The following is a 17,140-nucleotide window of genomic DNA, read 5'->3' on the forward strand; positions in this document are numbered from 1 at the left end:
CCTGCAGAGACACAGAATTCTGATGCCACGGACTGTAACCCGCTTGCATTATGGACAAAAATTTCTCAATCAGTGGCACTAACGATTAAAGTTGTAGCAATAACAGCAGTGTCATCTTCAGCAGTAGTTATTGCACCAGTGGGTACAACAGAAGCTATAACAGCAAAAAATGCTCCTGTCCCAGCAGCAATTACAGTGACAAAATACATAAAGCAACAAATGGTTCAACAAAAGGATTTGGCATCTGCACTCCATATACATTGTTTAACAGTTTTGATGAGTCTAAGGGGACTCGGGATACATATTTACGCAATTTCCTTCAAGGTTAATTAGGTTATTGATACTATCTCTAAGAATATTCTATCACTGTCATGGTGTAGTCAGTCATACAAAGTGATCCAGAAACTAAGGGCACTCTAAATTCAGGTATCTTGGTAAAATGTTGATCCAATCATATGGTTGGCAAACTCACAATGTGACAGCTCAGCTGCACTTTAACTCATGTGCTACAGAAATCAGTTAATCACATGCTTGATGGATTGCCAACCTCCAGGACCTCAGTCACATGTATAATTCTGCTTGTTATGAGTGGAAGACATCATATGCAGAATTGCTGATCAGAGATGTTGTCGTTCGTCAACCTCCCAATGGTTTAATTTCACACCAAAAGTCAATTTATTAGTGCAGTCATCAACAGTTGGAAATAAGGCATAATCAAAGTAGGGGTAAACAGCAATTGTAATGATAGTGAAGAGATATGATGCTTAAATTGTCAGGCAAAGGAGTGGGCAGTAGAGAGCAGGACTGTTGCCTTTGAGACAGTACGAAACCTTTCAGTACTTGGAGGATATTATAGGCAGTATGGTGTTGGGGTTCGGGCATTTTATTAAATGACTTCAGAGATCTCACTGAAGCTAAAATGCACTAAAATATAGAATGAAAGTAGGGAGCTAAAGGTAACCACTCACTGTAGGGATGTGACACTGAATGGTCATCAAGCACATAAAACAGAAAGAAATCATTGCTAAGCTTTTGGATAACACCCTTCCACAGAGTTATTTAACAAAACCACACACATTCAGAACCATGTATGTATCGTCCCTGCTACAGTGCTGCAGAGCAGGCGTTGTACAAAAATAACTAACATACTCACTACACCAGCAGCTGATAATTTGCCTTGTGAGCCATGCCCTTGCTCTATGGCACAACAGCACTTAGCCTGGGTGCACACTTTCTCCACTAACACGGTATGCTGTCTAAGTGGGATGAGGGGAGAATGGGGAAAACTGTATTTAGAGGGCAATACACTCACACTGAATACGACTTGGTTTCATATTTTCCAACAACATAAAACACAAACAAAACAAATTTTCACTATTATTTAATTATTTTTGGTGCACTGAAGATATAATATAATTTTCAGCTGGAATACGTACACACACAGACATTTCACAGATTTTCGCACTCAGGTTGCCACACAGTCGTGACTTATTTGGTTTCATAATACAAAAAAAGCCTTTCACACATATATGTTGGCACAAATATTAAAGCATGTTTGCAATCTAACTATGAGGACGTGGAAACAAAGTAGTTATCCTGCATAGTTTTAATGTAAAAGTATTTATCTTTAAAGCAGGAACTACACTGTAGATCAATCTGCACATGCACAAGGCCCTTTCAACTGAAATGGCAAACGGTTTCGAAAACAGCGCGAAGACAGATGTAAGAATTGCAGTGTCCTCAAAACATTTAAAAAACTAATCCTTGTAATTCTTCCAAGGCTACAATGAATTCTTCAAACCTCGCATCTTCTTTGATGCTAGTGAACTTACGGAACCGGTCTGTGTTTGTCAGAATTTGTCCATTACACAATGTGATTTTCTTTTTAAATGCATCCCATCAAATCAGAAATAAGTTGTTTCTCATCTTGCAATGTCTTACTGTGGGCAGTGTGCAGTCATGTCCACTTAGAATGCAAGCTCTGCAATCCATTCTGAATGTTCTAATTTTCGTTCCTGCACTTCTTTTTCCTTCACAAATTCAATAGTGGGTTTGAAATCAAAAAAATGTTTCAGGCATCCCCTTTGACTCAGCCAACATACTCTGCAGTAATACAAGATTATCACAAATGACTGAAGTGGTTTCATAAACTCACTGTTGCTACATTATTTGACATATTGTTAGAAAACTCACCACTCCCCATAGAAGAACACAAGAGGTTTGGTACTACTGCAGCTGCACTTCAGATTTCTGTCATGAGAGTGAGCAGTGAGGAGTTAGGCAAGATGGCACTGAGAAAGCATTTGTTGTGCTTGAAATGCATTCACATCAGTCTGCCACAACATTGCAATGATACTCCAGAAAGAAGTTCAACAAAGATCCACCAATTGCCAATTCCATTAGGTGATGATATGTGCAGTTTAAAGCTTCAGGACGTCCCTGGATTGGTCACGGTGGGGTTGATGATCATCAATTCATGTCATATCCTTCACACTCTCCTGTCCTAGCTTCATATGAGTCTTTTGTGTGGAGTTATATGAAAGATTCTGTATTTATGGCTCCTCTACCAACGAACCTACCACAATTGCGAGTTCACATCAAAAGTACTTTTGGACTGATTGATTGGGACATGCTGTGCCAACTGTGGGAAAAACTTGATTATCGACTTGATATCTGTAGAATCAGTAGTGGGCCACTTACGGAGCACTTGTAAAATGTGAAGGGGGAAAAAAATTTAGTTTTTGTATTTGTTTGCAAAGCCCTGTAGCAGTACGTCAAATAATACAGCTACAGAAAATCTGTGAAATCACTTCAATCATTTATTATAAAAGTTTATATACTCTTCTTTCAATTTCACAGGAATAATGCACAACACGTTGGAAATTTTACTATATGTACTTCCTACTTCTTCACATGCTACATGCCCACAAATTTAGGACAAATGGTTTTTGATGTAAAGAACAATGAATCCCATCTGTGCTCTTTCACTGTCAATTAAATCTTTAAATTCTTTCTGCATGGTACTATAATGTCAATTATGTGACTGTATAACACATACCGAGAATTCTCATCACTTTCTACTGTCAGTCCCATTCATTTTTAAAGACTTGTGGCAACAGATTGCTAGATTGCCTCTTTTTGTGTAAACAGCCATTGGGTCTGTGAACATCCTTCATACCATGAACAAATACCAAAGGGAAAACAGTGCTGACACCACAATTCAGCTGAAATAAAGAGAACCATGCTGACCAAAAAATGCCACTCCGGGATACTAAACTGATGTGCTGTACCAGATACTTCTGAGGAGGACTGAGAAAAGCTGAGACAGGCCAAGTCATGGCCCACACATCATTTTTATTTATTTATTTACTGACCTAGTTCCGCAGGACCAAATTGAGGAGCAAATTTCCAAGATCATGGAAGGTGTCAGTACATGATATAACAACATAAAATTAATAACAGATAAAATGAAATGTTTATGGACCCGAAAAATCAAGCCATAAGTTTAAGTAAACGCAATCAACAATATAACATAAGAATCAGCTTAATTTTTTCAAGGGACTCCTCAACAGAATAGAAGGTGTGACCCGTAAAGAAACTCTTCAGTTTCAATTTCAAAGTGTGCTGATTCCTGCTAAGATTTTTGAATTCTTGTGGTAGCTTACTGAAAATGGATGCAGCAGTATACTGCACAGCTTTCTGCACAAGAGTTAAGGAAGTGTGATCCAAATGCAGATTGGATTCCTGCTGGGTTTTAATTGAGTGAAAGCTAATAATTCTTGGGAATAAGCTGATATTGTTAACAAGAAATGACAGTAAAGAATATATATATATTGAGAGGCCAATGTCAGAACACCCAGACTAGTGAACAGGGGTCGACAAGAGGTTCGCGAACTTATGCCGCTTATGGCCTGAACTGCCTGTTTCTGAGCCAAAAATATCCTTTTATAATGGGAAGAGTTATCCCAATATATAATACCATATGACATCAGCAAATGAAAATAAGCAAACTAGACTAATTTTTGTGTCAAATGATCACTTACTTCAGATACTGTTCAAATAGTGAAAATGGAAACATTAAGTCTTTGAACAAGATCCTGAATGTAGGCTTTCCATGACAGCTTACTATCCATCTGAATACCTAGAAATTTGAGCTGTTCAGTTCCACTATCACATGCCCATTCTCTGAAATTGAAACAGCTGGTTTTGTGGATATTGTGTGTTAGAAACCATAAAAACTGATTCGTACTGTGATTTACCGTTAGTTAACTTTCTACAAGCCATTAACTTACGTCATGAACTGCACTATTTGAAACAGAGTCAATGTTGCACACAACATCCTTTACTGCCAAGCTAGTGTTATCAGCAAACGGAAATATTTTAGAATTAACCGTAATACTAGAGGGAATATCATTCATATAAATAAGCAACAGAAGTGGCCTCAACACTGATCCCTGGGACACCCCCCTCCTCCCCCCCATTTGACCATACCCCACATCACAGGCTTTCTCAACACTGTGAATATTGACCTTTTCCTGTCTGTTGTTAAAGTAAGAGACGAACCAATTGTGAACTACTCCCTGTATTTCGTAATGGTCCTACCTCTTGTGATCAATCCAATCAAACGCCTTAGTTAAATCAAGAAGTATGTCTATCATTTGAAATCTTTTGTTTAATCCATCCAGTACCTCACAGAGAAATGAGAATATTGCATTTTCAGTTCTTAAATGACTTCTAAAACTGAACTGTACTGTTGATAACAAATTATGTGATATAAAATGATCAATCATCCTTACATACACAGCCTTTTCAATAACTTTAGCAAACACTGATGGCATAGAAAGAGGTCTAAAATTGTCTACATTATCCCTTTCTCCCTTTTTGTAAAGGGGTTTTACTACTGAGTACTTTAATCATTGAGAAAACTGACCAATCTTAAATGGTAAATTACAAATATGGCTAAGTACAGGGCTAACATGTGCAGCACAGTACTTTAAGATTCTTCTAGGCATTCCATCATATCCATGAGAGTCCTTAGTCTTCAGAGATTTAATTACTGACTCAATTTCCCCCTTGTCAGTATCACAGATGAGTAATTCAGACATCAGTCTCAGAAAGGCATTTTCCAAGAGAGTTATGTGATTCCCTATAGAAGATATGTTATTTAATTCACTAGCAATGCTCAGAAAATGATTGTTAAATACTGTACATATATCTGATTTATCAGTAACAGAAATATTTTTGCTACGAACCCAGACGCCTCCTTCACAACTGACCATACGTTTTTAATTTTATCCTGTGAATTAGCTATTCTATTTGCACACCACATACTCTTTGCCTTCCTAATAACATTTTAGGCACCTTACAATACTGTTTGTAACGGGCTACTGTAGCCTGATTGTGACTACTTCTAACATTTTGATATAATTCCCACTTTGTTCTACTACTCAGCCACACAGGCTGCCTTTTTCTGCTAGTACCATGTTTAGAACATTCTAATGGAAAATAACTCTCAAAGAGAATGTGAAATGTGTTAAGGAAAGCATTATATTTGTCAACTATGTTATCAGCACTACAAACATCCTGCCACTTTTGTTCCTTAACGACATTTAAAAAACTCTGTTGCCACTGGATTAGTTTTGCTACGTAGTTTGTAATTATATGTGACATTTGTTTGAGTACAAAAGCCTTTTAGTGCTAGAATTTGTGCATCATGGTCTGAAAGGCCATTCACCCATATACTAACAGAATGCCCATCTGGTAATGAAGAAGGAATAAAAATATTGTCTATGCCTGTGCTACTGTTCCCCTGCACCCTAGTTGGAAAAAACACAGTCCGCTTTAGATCACATGAGTTTAGGAGATCTTTTTCTTGCACAATCAGGCACAAGATCAATACTGAAGTCACCACATATAACTAATTTTTGGTACTTTCTATAAAGTGAACCAAGAAACCTCTCTAGCTTGAACAGAAATGCTCTGAAGTCAAAGTTAGGGGACCTATAAACAACAACAATTAGAAGTTTATTTTCACTAAACTCAACTGCCCTGCACAACATTCAAATATTTGTTCAGTGCAGTGTCGTGATACATCTACGGACTCAAACAGAATACTGTTTTTTACGTACATGGCCACTCCCCCACTCCGCAAGGAACTCCTCGAAAAACAGCCAGCTAATCTGTACCCTGGTAAAGGAAGACTCTGAATTGCCATATTATTTAAGTAGTGCTCTGATATACCAATAATGTCATCTATAAGTAGTTCACTAACTTTATCTCTAATACCTCTTATATTTTGATGAAATATGCTAATTCCTTCTCTACTAGGATACCTGATCTTCTCTGAAGGTGATTCCTTAATTAGAGGGACTGCCTTTAAGCAGGTATACCTAAAGCTGACTTCAATCTAAAAGAGGTGCAGTTCTAACACCTACTACCACAGGAATTTTCCAATGAGTGATTCCACCACCGCCCACTACACTGTCAACTATAAGCTTTGCCAGCCTCCCCTTCCCATACCTATTGAGGTGCAGGACATGCCTAGCAAAACCCGATCTACTGATAGACTCAACTGGCACCACTGCATTGTGACCCATGTCCTCTGCCATCAGTGCCTTCTCCAGCCCCATGTTAAGACACCAGCAGCCGCATTAAGATAAGGCCATTTGTGATGCTGAAACAGTTAGATGGAATGCACATTTGTACCACCAGTTTGAGTAGCTATCTTTAACAGGTCACCACCTACATCATGTTTCCCGTCCCTATCAATACTATTCCCAGCTCTGCCCACAATCACTACCTGATACTATTTCACAAAACTCCTGCAATAACTCTCGCATGCTGTCAGTCACCTGACCCAGACCTGCACTAGGCTTCACAATGCTGGCATCCTGGTACTCACTCCCCAACACTTCCTGCAATTGCTGGTCCCACCTCAACCATGTGGACTACCTAGCAGCAGAACCTTCTTCTTTCTGTGACTTTGCAACTGCTGAGGACTGCTGCATGTTTCCTACACCTACAGCTGCAAGAGGCTCCAACTCTAACAGTTGGTCCAATGTATTGCAGATATGCAAAATACAACTATCTGAATACCTCCTCCTCCTAGCTGCCTTCCTGCCAACTGCCAGTTCCCATTCTCCAGCATTCTTTACCCTCTTCAAACTATATAGTTCCTTCTTTGTGTATTGTAACTGCACCTGAAGGGTGCAGATCTTATGCTCCTGCTCCTCTATCAACTTATTTCTACTACAGATTCTTCATTCCCAAGAGAGTATCTGGCTAGAATGCCCACTGGCTTCCCCACTGCATTCCCCCCAATGAAAACACTTTGAGCAAATCCCACACTGTAACCCACTACTCATAAACCTACAACAAAGCCCACACTTCTCACTTACAGTAAAATTTTACAGTTACTGAAAAAAACTAAGTGTCTATTTTACCTAACTTCAACTACACCAGCAGAACTATTTATAGAACTAACAATACTGGTCTCAAAATTCCCACTCTACTAAGAAAGCAACAACTTTCATTAATACTATTCAACCACAAGTAATACCAATACTAACAAAACCTCACACATGTTACTAGCTAAAACCAAAAATTCAAGCAGCCATTGGAACACTCGCTGAAGTTGAAGATTTTACGGAAATATTTCACTATAAACAATAAGAAACATCAGCTTAAAACTGCTGCACAAAGTTTACTAAATGCTTCAACACATAGAAAACTCTAAAAAACAAAGTAAGCGAACGTTTCCAAAAGTTTGGTAAACTGTTATTTCGACACAAACAGCACAAGACACCATTGAAATCTACTAAATTTAATAACAGTATAACAGTGCACAAACAACTTTGTCAGAAATTAACTTCATAAGCACTACAGCTGCAACTGCATGCCGCAAAATGTAAACACACTGCTAACATTTGGACGAACAATTGAAAACTACTAAATTTAATATTTGAATACACTCCACAAAAAAATTTGACAGAACTTAGCTTTATAGCTGCTACAGTTGCAAACACACACCACAAAATGTGTGTTTTCACACAGTGTGGCTGACCCTGCACTAGATAAATGCATATTGCATCTTACAACATGCAGTCACTCCAATATTTTGAAAATGATTTACCACAATATTCTTAGGTAGAAATAGCCCATTGTGTTTTTACAATGTGTGCATGGATGTGTGGGTCTCTCTCTATCTCTCTCTCCCCCCCCCCCCCCCCTCTCCCTCCCCACTCCAGTATGTATGTTGTTTCTACAGATAAAAAAGAGTATGAGGGTGATTTGCTTACACTTTTTACAGTTTACCTCGAAGAAGCAGGCAGACAAATCTGTCCATTTGGGAGCCTACAAAATGTCACCTTGTATTGTGCCAGTCGATCAAGAGAATATGATGATGATGATGGATTTGTGGCGCGATGAACTGCATGATCATCAGCGCCCGTACAAAGTCACAAGTATTTTCACAGTCAAATTTTTTTTGCAGTCCAAGTTAGCCACTGTCACAAATGATGAGGATGATGATGATGATGATGATGATGATGATGATGAAATGAGGAGGACAATACACCCAGTCCCCGAGCAGAGAAAATCCCCAACCTGGCCGGGAATCGAACCCAGAACCCCATGATCCAGAGGTAGCAGTGCTAGCCACTAGACCACGAGTAGACGATGACCAAATTAGTTAGCTAATAACGTAACCTAAGAAGTACTGACAGTTGAGCTGACTGAGATTTTCACAAGAGAAATATACTGTTGCCAATATGATTGAAGGCACTGTCTCATATAAGTTCTGTTATGTGTTCTGTATCCTCTCTCAAATCCATAACATTAACCCATTAGAAAAGCTTCTCATATGATATTTAGTGCTGTATTGAGATAAATAGCTAATTCCTGGTACTTATCAAAATTCTGACCATTTCTCAAAATAATGAAAAGTGAGATACACAACTGCATTCTTTTATGAATCTGTACCAAGATCCCATACGTCAAAACAGCAATGGGCACCTGTACTCCACAAACTGCAATATGTGCTTTTAAGGATGGCATTAAGAGTAAAACTAGGGGTAAACTACTCAATGACAATGGTTGAAAAGACAAGCTGCCTTAAATAATAAAACACTGAAAATACTTTAAGCAAACGAGTGCAACAGAGTTCCACAGCTGACATTCCTTAATCAAGCAATAGTTGCAATTTTGGCCTACAGGCAACAATGTTCTTGCTGCACATTGCACACTGCATTGCAGTGTATCCCTTGTGGCTCAGATTATGATCTGTGAAATGCAACTGTCTCTCGTAGTCCTTCAATACAAAAGTTGTTGAGTGACTTGTGCTGGCTTTCAAATATAATCATTCCATATTAGCTAGTACCTCCAATCTAGCATATTACACCTATCACATGCTGCTCTTGCCACACTTAACATCTCTGTTATGTTTTCAGGCCTATAAAGGATTAATATCTCAACAGAAACATTTATTTTATCATGCAGATTACTGGATTTTCTTAATGGCATCAAACCACAATTCCATGATGTATTTTTTTCTTAAAGTAGACAACAGATATTTATCCAGTGTGTCTATATAATTATGTTTCTTTTTAATTGATTCAACTTTGGGCTCTAGGTGAAACATTGTATTGTATTAACTAAACAAAATACCTTTTTAGCCTTATTTCACACATTTTATTATTACTTTACAACTTGTTTTACATATTATAAGTCCATTTCTTAACACATAATACACATGTACTAATACGTAACTACTAGGAAATGGGATTATAACCTGAAACCTAGGTCGACAGTAACAATAAAGTTGTGGAATAAGGCTAAAAAAGTTTTTTGTTTACTTAATACAACTAGGCTTCTTTTTAGGACAAAAACTTGTATATATCTGTAGAGTACCCACCATGAATTTACTGTCACCTTGTGAAATGGTATCAACAATGAGACCACATTTCTCCAGTGACGCAACAACATCTTTGAACACTTTTGATTTGTTGTGGCTCTTATCTCTGGTGGTGTACATGTAGTCAGTATGAGTCACTAGTACATCAATGTCTCCACTATCTGCCTTTCCCCTCCTGAAATAAATGGGGTTTCATAGTCAAAATTTGAAATATTTAACCACAAACATATACAGGGGCATAGAAAAGAATATGTAGGAGAATAGGGGGTCTAATATAGAAGCTAAATGCCTACGTGAAATTTCATAAAAGTTTCTACCTGTAACTTCCACATATAGTTGCCACATACTTTTCATCATTGTCAGCAAGTTGTTTCTTAATTACAGCTTCAATCTGTTGGATCTCTTCCCTGGGTATTCTCTTCTCAAAGTCTTCTAAGTACCTGAGCCAAAATATAACAGTATGGTACACAACAGAGCAGGACGGTGAAATATTTGAGAAAGTCTATTATTCTCTCTCTCTCTAAAACATGGCATTGTTATCACAGAAAATATGCTGACATCTAATAGTTATAAATTTTTGATTACAAATGTAATTGCATTTTCAAGAAAGCACATGCCGTTTTACATTTAGAGAGACTGCGCCTTGTAAAGTTACTTGTTCGTGCTTCTCTCTGTCATAGGCACAATGGACTGAGCTGTGGTGAACTCCTTTCACTGTCTTTTTTTGATCTAATGACATACCAATGCACTGCATACTTCTTGTCCTCTGGTCAGCAACATATTCATTCAGCCCCACCTATGATACTACGGAGAAAACCAGAGGAAGCACACTAATTGGGAACTCCAATTTACCCAGCAGTTAATCACATCCACTAAGCAGGTTTGACATTCCAGGCAGTCTGCTTCTGAAGAGCTACACTATAGGTTAAGACATTAAAAATATGTATTAGAAACTAAACACTAAAAACATCAAAACATATGCATAGACACTAGTGACTAATAACATATGATATAAATGTATTAATAATGAAAATAGACAGATATTGATGAGGACAGGTATATAAATAAATAAATGCTGAAATGTTTGGGTGCACACATAAACAAAAGGAAGGAAGGAAGGAAAGAAAGAAAGTAACCATGTTTTGCAAAATACAGATCTTTTAAAACTAAGTTTGGCTGAAAACTATTCCCCCCTCCCAACAAGGTCATCATTTGACAGGCAGAGTTTCAGTATTATACAGATTTCTAACAAGTATCCCAGGATCCTAGGATCAAAACAAAATGTTCCTTTTGACATATATCACATGACATATTGTTATTCAGTTGCATTTCAGTTGCATGCTGAAGTATAACAGGAGGTACAGTGGTCACATTGCACGAGATAGCATTGAATATGTGGCGATGTCTCAACATGGACAGGTTATGCCACTGACGATATCCAGGTTCTGCTAAACAGCTACACAGATATTGTGGATATCCTACTGCAAATCACTCAAGTCATTAACTGGAACAACATACACCAGTTTCCATGTGTTTCCACTGTCAAAATTCCACTGGATTAAGTATAGGAACTCAAGTACATTAGTGCACCCAAACAACCACTGTGAATAGTGTGCCTTACCAACCATGAATTACATGGTGGGGCAACTGTTGGTGCAAATATTCCATTACTAAAGACAAAATGGGCCTCAATAATGTCAAGGTCTAACGCATGACAAGCTAGCTGCCCTGTTGCACCACTCAGTTCTCTTTCTCCTGAAAAACTGTGTCATCCCTCCAAGAAACAATACGCTGTTAGGATGGATGACCATAGATGACTTATGCATATTAATGCACAAACATATTTGTTTTTTACAACAAATGTATCACTGTAGTATGCTGAAGTAGCAGTCCATGATACAACACGCACACTGCCAACAACTCATGGCAAACCATCTGTAGGACAAATGTTCATATGAATATGTTGTCTGTTTCTGATCCTAGGAATCATGTCCCTAATGTCTGGTACAAACATTTGCAGGAACTCTGTAATATGCTCATGTGATCCAAAACTATCTTCTCTGCTATATGTGTTTTATTGCTGTGGTTCTCACTTCCTTTTATCTTTAACACAATACATTTCCTATTTTGATTACATTTTCCTTTCTCTGATTTATTTTTATTACTTCCACTTGTCTTTCTCTTATACTACTACAGTGTTGGGCAAATAAAAGTGGCCTATATGAGTGGATATGACTGGATAAGAATGTATGCATATAACCACATCCCGTGACGTGCACATGACATGTACGCATGCCAAGTGGTCCACACCAGTTCAGAGTGTAGTTCGGGCTGCGTCAGTGTGAGTGGAGCAGTGCAAATGGGATTATGGTACTTACAGTGAAGCACCAGGTGTTCATTAAGAAAAGTTATGTGACAACAAATTCATGGAAATAGCATGGTCATTTGTTTGCTGAGAAATTTAATGGTGTCAAAGTGCCAGCAAAGAGTGCCATGCAAAGCTTAGTCCGAAAATGGTGACAGACAGAATCTGTTTTCAAACAAGTAAAAAAAATATTCCAAGACATGCCCGCACACCACAAAATGTAGCTGCAGTTCATCAGAAAATGCTTCAGAGTCCTACCAAATCAAGTCAATGCCTGTCACAAGAAACCAGCATATCACACCGATCACACAGACAAATACTCCACCTGGGACTGCATATGCATCCCTCGAAGAGTCTGTTGTTTATGCCTTAAAACCAATAGATGCTCCTCAGTGCCTCTAGTTTTGTGAGTGGCTGTCCACTGAGACAACAACGAATAGCTTGTACATGGATCTGTTCTTTATGTCTGATGAAACCTGGTTTCACCCAAATGGTTGTGTCAACTCACAGAATCACGTTTTGCGCAGTTTTAGAATCTGCTTAACTTCCACAAAACACTATGGCATGGTCAGAAGGTTAGGGGTTTGGTGTGCAGTATCTGCATGCTGCATTACTGGTCCCACCTTCCTTCATCAGACACAGTTCAGCGCAATACATTTCCAACATTTTGAAACCATTTGTGGCAGCATTAATGTTGAAGTAAAAGACCTACAGTTACTTCCAACAGGATGGAGCAACCGCCCATACAGCCAGCCGAATGTTGGAGGACATTTATACAATCCTCACATCTGACAAGAGTTGTTAGCTGAGGTCAGACTGGCCGTGGCCCACCCTAGATGGCCACCCACGTCACCTGAGCTGTCAATGTGAGTTATTTTGTATGGGGAGCCCTCAAGTCTAAGTGTATCGCAACAAACTGCAGCAATTCCAGCAGTCCACCTTTGATCTGCCTTCAGCAACTTGCCGAGCTGGGACCACAAGTACCAAGAGATGAATAGTGGTTACTTTCAACAACTGCTATAGTCAGGTTAGCACTGTATTTCCTCTCCTCTGCTGTGTTTGTTGGTACCCTGGAACTCTGTTCTCTGGACCACTTTTACTTGCTCTACCCTGTAAATACAAGTCAGTAATTTGCCATGTATGACAATACCACCAAGTATTAAAAATAGTGCAGCTCCAGCATACACTTAGACAATAACAATAAGTAATGCCTGCAGGGCCTACAATCACAGTACGGGTCTATTCCAAGTTTACAGCTATTAACCAACATTTGTGCTGTAGGTTGGTATCGAAGACAATAAAATAACTGTATGATGATTACAAAACAAATACGGCTTTAGTCAGTTATACTACCAAAATAATTTTATAACTATTTGTGATTACATTTTGCTCATATACTGATCTATCATTCTCTGTTAATGCACCTGTTACGCATACATTTTACATAGGAGAGAAGCACATAAATACAGATACAGACAGCTGCACATATAAGAGAATAGTTCCTGTCAACGTCAACTATGTCAACTGAAACTAACTACTGTACATGGCATATTAATTTATTTTCAGATACTTGCTCACATGTGATTTAACAAAAAAATATAAAACATGGAAAGTGCACAATGGAATAACAACAATATGGAAAGGATGGATTGCTACTCACCACATAGAGAAGGCACTAAGCATTGAGCTAGACACACGCACAATGAAAAAGAATGGTGGAAGTAGTTCAGTTGGACAAAGTTCTTCTTCAGAGGTAGAAAACACACACACACACACACACACACACACAGAGAGAGAGACAGACATGACCACTGTCTCCATAAACTAAGGCATGATTGCATCTGACATGAACAGCAGTCTAGCTGGGGAGGGTAGTGGAGGTAACAAGGCAAAGATGAGAGGGAGAGGAATAGTGTGGTAGGTATGGGGGAAGATGTGAGTGCAGCCTGTGGAAGCGTGCAAGGATATGGTGGAGACAGGATAGGGCTGCTGGGTGCAGCGTCAGGAGGCTGTGCTGTGGGTGGAGTTTGGGGGAGGGGGGAGTGAATGTGTAAAGTGAGACAAGAGCAGTAGAAAAGGGGAAAGGACTATGTACATGTCTTGGCATGATAGAAGGTGTTTAGTGAGGGAGCATGGAAGAGGATAGGTGGTGGAGGAAAGGGACTCGGGAAGGCTGAAGCATGGGGTGTTACGGGAACAAAGAATATGTTGGAGAGAATTCTGTCCCCAATGCAATTCAGAAAACTGGTGTTGGTGGGAAGAATCCTGATGGCACAGGCTGCAAAGCAGTTATTAAAGTGAAGCACATTATGTTAGACAGCATGTTCAGCGACTGTGTGGTCCTGCTGTCTCTTGGCCACAGCCCAGGAGTGGCCATTCATGCAGACAGAAAGCTTGTTAGTTGTCATGCACATGTAGAATACAGCAAAGTGGTTGCAGCTAAGTAAGTAGATCACACGGCTGCTTTCACAAGCAGCCCTGATGGGATAGGAAATGCTTGTGACAGGACTGGAGTAGGTGGTAGTGGAAGGATGTAAGGGAGAAGTCTTGCATCTAAGTCTGTAGCAGGGATATGAGGCATGAAGCACAGGGATGGGAGCAGGGATGGAGTAGGGCTGCATAACAATATTATGTAAGCTGGGTGGGTGGTAGATTACCACTATGGGAGTGGTGGGGAGGATAATAAGAAGGATTTTTCTCATTTCAGGGAACAATGGGAGGTACTCAAAACCCTGAAAGAGAATGTATTTTATCCGCTCAAGTTTGAGTGGCACTGAGTTACAAGAGGAGTGCTCCTTTGTGGCCGGACAGTGGGAATGTGGAGGATGATAGTTGACTGGTGAGATGAGGCATGTTACATCTGTTTCTGAACAATGTTGAGAGAGTAATTCAGTTTGTGAAGGCCTCAGTTACACACATGGAGTATTTGAAGAGTGACTGGTCACCACTACAGATGTGACATCGGCAGGTGGCTATGCTTTATGGATGTGACTTCTTGGTGTGGAGTGGGTGGCATCTGTTGAAGTTGAGGTATTGTTAGTGGTTGGTAGGTTTGGTGTGGACAGAGGTACTGATGTTGACACTGAGGAAAGTGGCTTGTTAAAGTGGCTTGTTGAGTTGAGAAGGAACGGTGGAGAAGTTGCTGAGGTTCAGGAGGAATATGGATAGGGGGTCCTCAACTTCAGTCCACATCAACAAGAGGTCACCAATGAATATAAACTAAGTAGGTGGTTATGAAGGCTTCCTCTACGTGTTCCATGAATAGGTTCACATAAGACAGTGCCATGCAGGTGCCAACTGCTGTAACATGGATTTGTTTGTAGGTGATGCCTTCAAAGGAGAAATAATTTTGTGCTGGGATATGGCTCGTTATGGTGACCAGGAATGAGATTGTGGGTTTGTAATCAATCTGGCATTGGAAAAAGCAGAGTTCAATAGCGGCAAAGGTGTGGACAATGGAGACGATAGTGTGGAGAGAGGTGGAATCAAGAGTGATATGTATGGCATCAAGTGGTAAAAAAAAGAACTGCATAGAGTTGGTGGATGAAATGGTTGGTATCTTTTGTATAGGAGGTTAGGTTAGGTTAATGGTAGTAGGCTGAAGGCGTTCATCCATGTGAACAGAGATTTTCTCTGTGAGCAAACAGTAACCACCCACAATTAACCATCTTAGGGGTTCAGTTTATGAACTTTAGGAAACAGGTAGAAGGTAGGAGTGTTGGGAATGATGGGAGTAAGGTAGAGAAATAGACTCAGTGGAGAGGTGCTGGGACGCACCTACAAGCCTGAGGAGGAACTGGAGATATTGATGGATTTCTGGAATGGGGTCACTGTGGCAGGGTTTGTAGGTGGACAAATCTTACAGCTGGAAGAGTTCTTCCACCACATAATTCCTGCAGTTTATAACCACAATGGTGGAGCCTTTGTCAGCAGGTATAGTTATAAGGTCAGAATAAGTTTTTAGGTGGTGGACTGCAGCTCTTTCAGCAGATGTGAGGTTTGTCTCCATGTTGAGGGATTTGGGGTAAAAGAGCGAGGCAAAGTTGAAAAGGAGTAGCAGGGCTGAACCACAGTTTGTCGGAGGTGTAAAACTGAGTCAGGCAAAGTTCTATATTCGCCTTGGGTTGAGTCTAACTTGTAGAGTTCGTCATGAAAAACTGTAGGTTCCAGGAAAAGGACAATGTCTTCAACAAGCCTGACTGAATTTGGAATTGGAGCAAAAGGTAAGGCCTCTGGAAAAGAGAATTTTACAGATAACAGAGAGGAGGTAATGCATGGGGGCTGATTTATACGGTATTGCAGGAGTAGGTCAGTACATGCTATGGACCAACAAAATTTGTGCACACAGATATCATTGTGGAAGGACACGTTGCAGCCAAAGATCCCATCTTTGGTGGTCAGGCCATCTTAAAAGATTCCATGAGCTGTGCAACAATGCAGGAACAGAATGTGGGACTGTGCTTTGGTTAGAGGTAGTGAAACTTTGTATTGGCACAGTTGGAAGGGGCAAGGATCCATAGTGGATGATAAAAATGCAAAACATTCTCCTCACACAGTGGTTAGTTAGTTACCTGTCATCAGTAACATTACCAGATGCCAAGTTTGTTTTGTTTGCTGATGATACAAACATTGCAATAAATAGCAAATCAAGTGTAGTCTTAGAAAGATCAGCCAATAAAATATTTGTGGACATTAATCACTGGTTCCTAGCCAATTCTTTGTCACTAAACTTTGAAAAAACACACTACATGCAGTTCAGAACTTGTAAGGGGTGTCCCAAGAGTATATGTCTAACATATGATGACAAGAAGATAGAAGAAGTGGACGGTGTTAAATTCTTGGGATTACAGCTTGATAATAAATTC

The 17,140-nt window shown here is 39.5% G+C and overlaps 1 protein-coding gene across 1 annotated transcript in view; it reads right to left on the reverse strand.

Moving 5' to 3' along the window:
* LOC124782192 (DNA polymerase beta-like) overlaps nucleotides 1–17,140 on the reverse strand; it is a 55,753-nt gene that overhangs the window by 18,263 nt on the left and 20,350 nt on the right. Inside the window, exons 4-5 of the mRNA XM_047253921.1 lie at nucleotides 10,228–10,350; nucleotides 9,911–10,085 (exon numbers count right to left, since the gene is read on the reverse strand). Of these exons, the coding sequence (XP_047109877.1) occupies nucleotides 9,911–10,085; nucleotides 10,228–10,350 (298 nt within the window). The remainder of the gene's footprint in view (nucleotides 1–9,910; nucleotides 10,086–10,227; nucleotides 10,351–17,140) is intronic.

This window comes from Schistocerca piceifrons, chromosome 1, assembly GCF_021461385.2.
Source record: "Schistocerca piceifrons isolate TAMUIC-IGC-003096 chromosome 1, iqSchPice1.1, whole genome shotgun sequence".
NCBI lineage: Eukaryota > Metazoa > Arthropoda > Insecta > Orthoptera > Acrididae > Schistocerca > Schistocerca piceifrons.